Source organism: Merops nubicus, unplaced genomic scaffold (assembly GCF_000691845.1).
Source record: "Merops nubicus isolate BGI_N331 unplaced genomic scaffold, ASM69184v1 scaffold12773, whole genome shotgun sequence".
NCBI classification, from domain to species: Eukaryota; Metazoa; Chordata; class Aves; order Coraciiformes; family Meropidae; genus Merops; species Merops nubicus.
Genome location: NW_008597028.1, coordinates 1 through 10706, shown reverse-complemented (window position 1 = coordinate 10706; position 10706 = coordinate 1). Strand labels below are relative to the sequence as shown.

Here is a 10706-nt window from a genome sequence, read left to right as displayed (position 1 = left end):
TGAACCATGCCCTGTACTCTTTGCTAGACCTTTTCTGCTTCATTGCAAGGTGTCCAGGTACAAACCAGCAGGACTGGGTCTGTCAGTCCCACACAGGATATGGTTACTCATGAGAACATCACACCAGAGCACAGTTCTACATTATTAAACCTTTAAGGTCAAACTGCCACATGGAGCCACAGAAAAATCCATCACCTTTACAATTTTTCCACTCAGACATCCTGACATTAATCATGATATACAACAAAGTTAACCATTTGCAGAAGCTTGTTGACAGTGCATTTATTAATTAAACTAAGTTTATTCAATATTTTTAGCCTTATTTCAGAGCAATGCTTCAGGGACCTGGCTTCCTGCTGCGTCACATAGAAAATTCAGATAATATGTTATGTTCATACCTTTCCATAAATTTTTGAAATATTTTTCCTCGGAGACTATCACAAATTTCTTCTATATATGGCTAAAAAAGGGTTAAGCAACACAATTAGTACTTAAGCATACAAGAAGTGATTATGCAACACTCCCCATTACACATCACTGACATTAGCCCTACACAGCTACAGCCTTTACTGTGGTTTTCTTGAAGAAGGCTCAATGAAGCATTTCAGCTTCATTTAGCTTTTAGAATCTGAGCAAAAGGTGCCCTGAAGTCAAACCTCAAATATTTTAATGAACTAGAGAACCTTCATTGTTTCCCTCAGAGAGGTTTGTAAGAAACCTGTGTAAAGCACCTGTCTATGGACAAAATTTGGCAAAACAATCCCAATACAGTTCTTTTTTCAGATATACATATATAAACAGAATAAATGGTTATTCCTGCAGAGCCTGTACTTCCCAGTGCTGCTGCCACCCTTCAGCTTTTTGGTGCTTCCCTCCTCTGTCCTCACCAAGAGCCCAGCACCTTCAATTCACAAGTGACTCACACCCAGCTATCAAAGTTGGCACGTATCTGAATGAAAAACAAAGACCTGAATTCCTTGTCTGGGATCAACATATGTTAAAGCTGTTACAATACCACAAAAATTTTCACTTTTCACTTCTTCAGTTTCTAAAGTAACAACACAAAAGATGTCCACTTTCACAAATGGGCCAGGACATCATTTATTTTTATAATCAAACAGAGGATGCACAAACCTCACCCTCTCTTTTAAGAAATCAGAATTTTAGAAAGGTCAAAAGAAGCACTGCAACTGTAATGGTGCAGAAACTCCTGTTTAGACAAGTAGCTTGATTGGATTCTGTCTTGTGGAGAGACAGAAAAATACCTGAGATGGCATAAATGTTTAATTCCACACCACCAACTAGAAATTAATAGACCTTAAAGAAACAGGAAAAAAGTTTTCTAAGATTTCACATTACTGCAACATTACAGCACTACTCAGCTGGGTTTATCCTGACAGGATGTGGATCTTCCTGCTGTAAAGTGCCTTATGCTAAATCATTTAATAGCTTAAAGTTACTTAAATTCACAAACCCCTCTGTTCATATACCCAGGTACAGTCTGATTTCATAAATGTGCTCAAAATGCTTTAGATAAAAACAGTAACTTGTGATTTTTACTTGACTTAAAAAGGAATTTTAATATCACTAGCACAGTGAAGAATATGTACCAGTACTATTTATTCTGTCTCCTAAAATAATAGGTGCAAAGTCACTTACTGTGACTTCAAAGACATGAAGAAAACGTGAACATTCAGAGTGGCTTAACCTCACCTGGAAAAGGCTGGCTGGCACTTGTTTCTTGGCTAAATGTTTCTGTACATGATCTACAGCTTGTTTTGAGAAAGGCTTTTGAAAAAGAAAAAAAAAGAAAGATTTCAAACAGTTGGAAATGAGAAGTTTCATTTAAGGTCTGCAAAACTGTTGTATTTTTAACTATATGGAGAACACACAGAGCTCAGAATCAACCCAAGGTTGGCTCTTCCTCAGTGGGTTATTCTGGAACGTGCAGAATGATGACTTTGCAAATGATGATTGCAGTAAAGCAATTATTCTAAAGGGGGAAGGCAGGATAGGGGATGAGGTGGAGGAGAAGGTGAAAATAAACGGGCTAGATTGCAGCATGATGACTTTGCAAATGATGATTACAGTAAAGCAATTATTCTAAAGGGGGAAGGCAGGACAGGGGATGAGGTGGAGAAGGTGAAAATAAATGGGCTAGATAATGCTGCTTTAACAAATTCATGAAAAATCCCCTATGCAGGGGCAGCTCCAGAGGCAATACTAGATATGGACTTTCTACCAGCCCAGAGTAAATCATGCATGGTTAACAAAAAACTGCTTAAACCCTTCATCCAAAGAACTACAACACCAGGGTAACACACTGCAAAAAATGAAACTGCTCAACACAGATCAAGGGGCCAAAACTTCAGCTGAAGGAAACATGTCTTGGCATTAACTTTAATAGAGCTGCTTCAGTCAGTGTGGCCCCACATCTGTAACTTGCCCTACTAGTGTGTGTAGTACAGTATGAAACATTGCTTTGTGACCAAATAAATAACAAATAAACCCCCACCCCAACAATCTTTGTGTGACCAGTCTTAAAGAAAACCTCAAACTTCCCTTCGAGCTTTCAGTCACTGAAGTCCAACACCCCACAGAGCCCCTGGCAGTCTTGGAGTTGTTGGGCACAGGGTTGTTGCTGAGTTGGGAGTTTAAGGTGTGTGTTTAGGATGTGTGTTTAATTATATGCATGCAAAGTGGAAGTATATACACAAAGTGCACTTGGCTTATCATATTTACAAGTATTGTAAATATACACATATTTACAGTTGGGACAATTCTTTCAGCAATAGTCCCAACTGTTCTCTAAACAAAAGAGGGGTTGTTTTGAACTGTCACTGCTGTGGGGCTGCTGCAGGGAGGCAGGGAGCAGGGTGGGATGTGGAGGTACACACATGGGAGCAGGACAGCAGCTCCTTCATGATGTAGGTGTCGTAGATCTGCCGGCTCCGCGTCAGACGCTCGTCCTCGGAATCCAGCTTCTCATACTCCTTTATCTGCCACACAGGAGAGAAGGACCCACCAGATGAGCACATTTCTAATGGTTTTTTTCACTCATTTGGTAAAGGCAAGGCTTGGGCTCAAGTTTTATTTTACTTTTTTGTTTCCTGACTTAAGACTTAAAGAAAAACCACCTGCAAAACCAGTTAGAGTTGACCTCAGACTTCCCTCCTCATTTCAGTTTTTCACTTCAGAAAACTGATTTGCTCAAAATTTCTACAAAGCTTTGTTTCCTAAAATTTGAAAAGGATGAAGTTGAAGCAAAATGTTTTCCTCTGTCTACCATTTGCCAGAGCATGGCCCTGTGGAAGGGACGTATGAAGCTGACGGCCTGAGAGAAGAGCAAGAGGAGCAAACATGCCCAGCACAATTTTAGGTTTTCTTCACATGTTTCCTAAAAGTTGAAAAGGATGAAGTTGAAGCAAAATGTTTTCCTCTGTCTACCATTTGCCAGTGGAAGGGCAGTATGAAGCTGACAGCCTGAGAGAAGAGCAAGAGGAACAAACATGCCCAGCACAATTTTGGGTTTTCTTCACAGAATCCCAGCAGGGTGGAGGCTGGAAGGGACCTCTGGAGATCATCTTGTCCAACCCCCCTGCTCCAGCAGCTCACCCACAGCAGGGTGCCCAGGGTCACAGCCAGGCAGGTTTGGAATCTCTCCAGAGCAGGAGACTCCACAGCCTCTCTGGGCAGCTGCTCCAGGCTCAGCCACCCTCACAGCAAAGTTTCTCCTCCAGCTCAGGTGGAACCTCCTGGGTTTCAGTTTGTGCCCATCACTCTCCTGCTCCAGGGTGACTACAGCATGTTACATACACATGTCCAAGCAAGAAGGTAAAGCACATTTTAAAATGTTCACACCATTCAGCTCCAGTTTGAATTTGAATCCTAAAGGTGGTTAGAAAGGAAGCTTCACAAAATAGGTGAAGGTTTCCTCAGGTGTGATACAGGAGGTGGGTGTGTTCCAGGTGAAACAACAGCAGTGCCCCATGGTTAACTTACAGAACAAAACCTGATAGCCAGGTCCAGAAATAAAACCCTCAGCAAGGGTCCTCTGGAGTGTAATTGGGGAAGGAGCTCCTCCAGGACTGTCAAGAGTGTGAAAAAGCATGCAAGATCTGCAGGGAAAAGGCTCAGCTGTCTGCTGGACCTTCCCAGCACCAGCCTGTGAGCTCCCAGGATCCAAATAAACATCACTGTGCAGACTCACTCTGGACCCCTACAGCAGCTCCAGAAAACCAAAGCAGAATAAGACCCAGCTGGCTGTCCCTCAATGCCTGCCTGAGCAGGAACAAGCCACATCAGAGCTGTCTGTGCTTCCAGCCTCCAGAACTAACCCTGCACAAACAAGGTACCAGAGCATCTCCCTGGGAGGCAGGGAGAACCCCCTGCCTGGGCTTCCAGGGCCAGGGAACCAGGCTCTGCTGTCACCAGCCAGAGCAGCACCAGGGCCAACAGCAAGGACTTTTCAAAGAGTTTTTAAAAAATGTGTTTTGCATTTCTGTCACAAGATAGTTGTTTATTTATTTCCTTCATTCAGAGGCTGCTCCTTTTACAGGCTGAGCTGTTCTGCACAGCTCCTGAGCAGCTCTCCACGTGACCAACCCCAACCAATCCATCTCTGAAGGTAGAACACCATAATTAAGCTGGGTATTTTTCTAGCTGGAGTCCTCTTGTTTGCTGACTATGATAAGGGAACAGTTCCACTGCGATTTGCCATCTGTGACTCCTTCCCCCTTGGTACCAATTTATAATTAAAACGATTCAAAACATCTCTGCTGAAGAAACATTTTTAATTAATGCAGTACTGCAGGATAGTTAGAAGTACAGGAGAAAGCCTGATGAATATCACATTGTCTTATTCAAATGCAACCTCCTGCCCTTCAGTGGTTTTTTTATTAAACTCTTTAACAGCACCCAAAGCAGAGAGGTCTCTTGGACAGCCCCCCTGCCACACTGCCACAAGGTCAGCATCTCCTACCTGCCCTTACAGGGGGTGTTTTAACCAAAGTCCCTTTGTTTTGTAAGGATTTGGAGAAAAGGACACAGCAGGTGACAAAAGTTTCCCTCGGGGATATATTCTGGGGTGGCTCAACCTGCTCCCCCCACAGCAGGAGAACATCCTCCTGACCACGCTGCCTGGCACTGCTCATCACACAGGCAGTGCTGTGAGACCCCCACTCTGGGATCACTCCACACACACCCCGGCACCTCCACCAGCCAATTTTACACGTCTAGGAAAGAGAAAACAACTGCACCACGCCAAAAATCCACAGAGCCAGGAGTGTCACTGCTGACAAACCTCCCTTCTGGCAGCAGCTCCACGGAACTGCTCCTGACCCAGACACCGGGCTCGGCCATCACCTCCTGAGAGCTTCAGCTCCCCTTGAGCAGAGTGCCTGACAAAATACCTCTGCAGAAGCTGGGACCAGAACACGTTAGTTTTCAAGCACCTAGAAGGTTTTTTTTCCTTTCTCCCTTTCTTGAAACCGATCTGGGTGAATCACTCATCCAGTTAAATGCCTGATCGTGACTTGAGCTGCAGCAACATGAAATCCCTGGAGTATGGAACCCCTCTACACCAAGTGATCTTTGATGTAGCAATGTACTCACATTATTCCACATGTAATAAATGCAGTAAGTAAATATATTACAAAAAAAAAAAACCTTCTGATTTCGTTATGCCACAGAAAAAAATACAATGAACCTCTCTAAGTATCTTTAATGGGATTTTTTGAAAAGTGCATGACAAAGCATTTCAATTCTTTTTAGGCAACACTTCACTAATAACCTAAAAATACAACCTCAGATCGTTTCAGAGATAAAGAGGCAGCTAAAAATATCTGGCTAAACAATCTGTTACAACGTGCCTTTTTGATTGCTTACGACAGTGATCTCTTCACTGTACAGAGAGGTGGAAAGGATAGGAAAAGATTCTTCCTTGTTGGCAGCACGTATCTCATTTGAGTGGGGGAGCTGTGCAGCACTAAGGATTTATCTCCACACCTGTACCTGGCTGCTCGGTGCTGTTGGCCCACTGGGAAGGAAATTTCAATCATCAGCTTAAGAGGGAGGCAGAGGAAAGGTCAGCTCAGGCAGCACTGCTGGGGAACACCCGCCACGCCGGCAGCCTGCGGAGGGCTCCTGGGCCTCTCCTAACTGAGGCCAGCCCCCGAGGGCATGAACCATGGGGTGCTGTTTAGGGGGTCACAAATATCCCCAGGAATGGAGTGATGAGACTCTGGTGGCAGGGCCCTGCCAGCAATGAGGGCTGGGGAGGAAGGAGGCTCCTCCCGTGCCCCCCTCCAGCACCGACCCCTCTGCCCGCAGGCCGGCCTTGGGCACCCTGTCTCTTCACTCCATCACTGATATCTCATGACATGGAGTACAACTGACCCCATCCAGCTAAAGCTACCTCTCCAGAGGACCCTCTCACACCCCCCCAGCACCTGACAGGGCTTTTCTGCAAACCTGCCACATGGACTCCTGGGACATCTCAGAGCTGGCACCAGCCTGGGCTGCCCTTACCCCCCCTCAGGCAATGCCATGGGCAGCTGCACCCTGCTGCCCTTCCTACAGGTGAGAGGATGGTAGAGAAAGGCACAAAGCATTTCAGAGTGCAAACACCTGCAGCCTCAGTTGCACCTAGAATCATAGAATTGTTTTGGTTGGAAGAGAACTTTAAGATCATAGAGACTAACCCTCCTCACTGCCCCGTGTCCCTCAGCATCACATCTCCATGGCTTGGAAACCCCTCCAGGGGTGGGGACTCCACCACTGCCCTGGGCAACCCTTATTTAGAAGAAATTGTTCCTAAGGTCCAACCTCAACCTCCCTGGGGCAACTTGAGGCCATTTCCCCTTGTCCTGTCCCTTGTCCCTTGGGAGCAGAGCCCGACCCCCCCCTGGCTCCAGGCTCCTGTCAGGAGCTGTGCAGAGCCAGAAGGTCTCCCCTGAGCCTCCTTTGCTCCAGGCTCAGCACCCCCAGCTCCCTCAGCTGCTCCTCCCCACACTTGGGCTCTAGACCCTTCCCCAGCTTCGTTGCCCTTCTTTGGATACCTCCTTTTCTGCAGGTCCAGGCAGCTGCTCAGAGTCAGCTACAGACCACAGGGCATCATTTTTGGCCTGGCTGGGTGCTACACAGAGGAGGATGTCCCCAGGACTGAAGGTGTGGTTTTGGGGCATCAATCTGAAGCACGGAGGGCATGGGGAAAGCTTTGGGAGTGAGGTGAGGGATGCAGAGGAGCAGACACAATGGTTGCTCCAGTGGGTGACATGGAGCCAAGCCAGGAGCTGGCTGCAAATCCTACAGCACCAGCCACACCAGAGACAGACACTAAACTGCACCAGGGAACCACTCTTCATTTTCTGCTTGGGCTCTTTGAGACAGTATAAGATAAATTTGCTCATTTTAGCCTTTCTGCCTTTAAGGAAAATCTTCACTACGTGCAATAGATCTGAATCCATGTCCCATGTTGGCTATAACAACAACAAGCACTCATTTTGCTTTCAGGTCTTTTTGAAAGAAGCAATCCACTGCTGCAATTCCACTCACAGCTGGCAAATGTTACTTTAACTTCACCTCTGTTTTGTAGCAGAACTAAGATTTATCATCATCTTCACAAGTTTATCATCAAGTTTATCCCATTTCACAAGAACATACCTGGCTGAACTTAAGGCAGCAGAGAAATTTAACAGGTTGAGGCTGAGATGAACCTGACTTCTGCTTCTTTTTTATTAGTATTTAAAATATAGTCAAAGAATGTACCTTATGACAAAAAATATTAATAGAGATCTAAAATATCTTTATGTTTATTAGTATTCTTCCCCTTTTCATCATTCTCTCAATATTTCCACCCATGTTCATGCAACAAGAGCCACTTACCTCTTCATAAAACTTCAGTTGAGGGACAGCTTCATCGATCTCATTCATGCAATAGTCTTTAAAAAGCAAAAATCCTGGAGAAAAAAAAGAAAAAAAAAAATAAAATCAGAAAAAAAATAAGTCTTAATTGCTATGGTGACTTGTAAAGGAGGATTCAAACCCAGCAGGGTAACCTCCCAGGCTGCACCTACCTGTGTGAGCACCCCCAGCTGCCAAGGGGCTGAACAGGAGAGCATCTGAAACCTCCCTGGCCTCCCAGAGGGGTACTAACCATATTCCAGTTCCTACCTCCTGAGAGTTCTAGGAGGTGTTCATGTAACACACCAAAACATCCCATTCCCCTTCACAGACCAGGTTTTGCTCCTTTTCTCAGAGTACAAACTAGACACAATTCACGTTGTGGTTTTTACACAGATTTGCTGACTTTTTATTGATAAAAAGCAACTCCTCCTGCATTCCAATTTTAGAATTACTGGTTCACATTACCTCTAATAGGTTTTACAGCACAATAAATTACATCAGGATCTTTATAGTTCCCTTGCAAGTAATTTAAAGCATGATCTCTGTGGCCTGCTGAAGAGGATTTTCCATTATAAGCACTTTAACACACCATTACAAGCTTCACCTCATGGAATTACCATCTTTACATGCACTCGAGCTGGTACCTGCTGCCCTTTTGCTCTGCACTGCTGTCTGCTGCCACAGATAACAGCCTGGGTTATCTGCAGGCCCCTCAGAGCAGCAAAGGAACGTGCTCTCAGCTCACTGCAGCAGGCATGCCTCTCCTTACTGAGGATTACTGTGTCCTTACTGAAATCACACCTGAATTCTGGAGGGAAGCTGGCACCAGCTGGGCACTGCTCCATCCCCTGCCCTGCTCCACTCTGCTCTCAGAGCAACACAGAGAGACACATATAAACAAGAAACCTGTCTTGTAAAAATAAAATGTCATTGTAATTTGAATTTACAGCAAAATTATATTATGAGAAACAGCAGCATGTCACTGTCTGCTCCACCAAGAACTAACACAACCACCTGCAGCATCTCCTCTTCTCCAGAACATCCTATCTTTAAAAAAAAAAAAGCACAAACCCCACTTCATGAGCTGCATCATAAATCCACCACAGTGGGAGCAGGACAGCATGTAACTGCCAGGCATGAACATCACGTCCTTTCAACTCACTATCACCTCATTTTATCCAAGACCTAAAGAAGAACAAAAAAAAACAACCCATCCCATCAGCTATTCAGAAGCAAAGCCATTAGTCTGAGCAGACAAAGCAGCACTAATCAGGCAAACAAGGGCTTTAGTTTATGGATAATGAAAGCATTCCTCAGCTTCTTGGTAGCCCCTCCAGCTACAGCTGGATCCCGAGTTATATTTCCTATTGAAAGAGCTTGTTTTCAGGGGACTTCTGCATTTATTTGGCCCCAGTCAGAATACAAGAAAAGAGATTATGACCAGACAATCTTAAGCTTCACTCGACCCCTTTAGCTGACTGAGATGACATTTCCAAGATTATACAAACTGGGGTTTGTTTGCTAAATAAGGACAGAAATCTAATTAAGAGTTTCTCTCATGAGTATTCCCAAACTTCCTAATTATTCCCAACAAAAAGAATCATTCTTGAAATATTTGATAAACAAATGTGCTTTTTTTAAAGCAAACCAACCCCACGTTTTCTATTCTCTAAAAGCCATTTAGAGTGCTTTTTTCCTCTTTTTTTTGTTTTTAAGGGTTTGTCTTAGCTCATGTTTTACTGGAAATATTCTTTATAAGTGATCTTTCCCTTACTGCAGAGGAGACCAGAGCAAAGCCCCAGGGATCCCCACGCCTGGTACAAAGGAGGGAGCTCCCAGCCACCCCCAGTTCCCCCATCACAGCAGGGACACGAGTGCTCTGGGCGAGCAGGCACCCCAGTAACCCAAACTGTCAGGGTTTGTCTTAGCTCATGTTTTACTGGAAATATTCTTTATAAGTGATCTTTCCCTTACTGCAGAGGAGACCAGAGCAAAGCCCCAGGGATCCCCACGCCTGGTACAAAGGAGGGAGCTCCCAGCCACCCCCAGTTCCCCCATCACAGCAGGGACACGAGTGCTCTGGGCGAGCAGGCACCCCAGTAACCCAAACTGTCCCCTCCACTGCCAACACACAGCCAAAGCCACCCCGAGCTGGACAATCCCAGCTCCAGAGAGCACCCCTCTGGCACTGCTCTGCCCTGGCAGCAAACGCGGCACCGGCCCGGTTTTGAGAACAAAACCTGCCACTTCTGGAGCCGACCCCAACTCATTAACTCTCATTATACACATGATGGAAACAGCAGCAGCACCCAGCAAAATAATGCTGAATTGACTGAACTTTTATTTGGACAATGAAGCAAAGATTACAGTCGTGTAATTAAGAGACTAAAGAGTGGCTCAGCCAGCGATGAATGCAGTGAAAGAAAAAAATCCCTGGCCTGGTCCCAGCTACTGGCTGTTTACCAAAAAAACCCACAAACAAAACAAAAAAACCCACAAAGACAACTGTGGGAGGAGTGTGAAAACACACCAACACAAATTTCCAACAATGCCATGCCAAACATTTCAGCCTTGATTCCTATTTTCCAAACTTTTTAACATCATTATTGCAGGAAAGAAAAGGTTCACGGGACCAGGGAACGAGGAGCAACAGGAGCTGAGGCTGCCCCTGGTCCACAGCCTGCTTCCCACCAGGGCTCTTTGTTCTAGGGACAACCAGAGACATCCAAGCAGTAATGGAGTGATAATAAGTTATAGCCATACAAACAGGGAGAGCTTCCAGGGGCCTGTCAGAAAGCTGG

General features: G+C 45.2%; 1 protein-coding gene across 1 annotated transcript in view; it reads right to left on the bottom strand.

Moving 5' to 3' along the window:
• LOC103769385 (beta-adrenergic receptor kinase 2) overlaps positions 1-7958 on the bottom strand; it is a gene marked incomplete at its 5' end in the record, with an annotated part of 30078 nt that extends 22120 nt beyond the window's left edge. The window contains 4 exons of the mRNA XM_008936576.1: positions 399-460; positions 1714-1788; positions 2898-2999; positions 7885-7958. Coding sequence (XP_008934824.1) covers positions 399-460; positions 1714-1788; positions 2898-2999; positions 7885-7958 — 313 coding nt within the window. The remainder of the gene's footprint in view (positions 1-398; positions 461-1713; positions 1789-2897; positions 3000-7884) is intronic.
• Positions 7959-10706: the final 2748 nt, after the last annotated feature.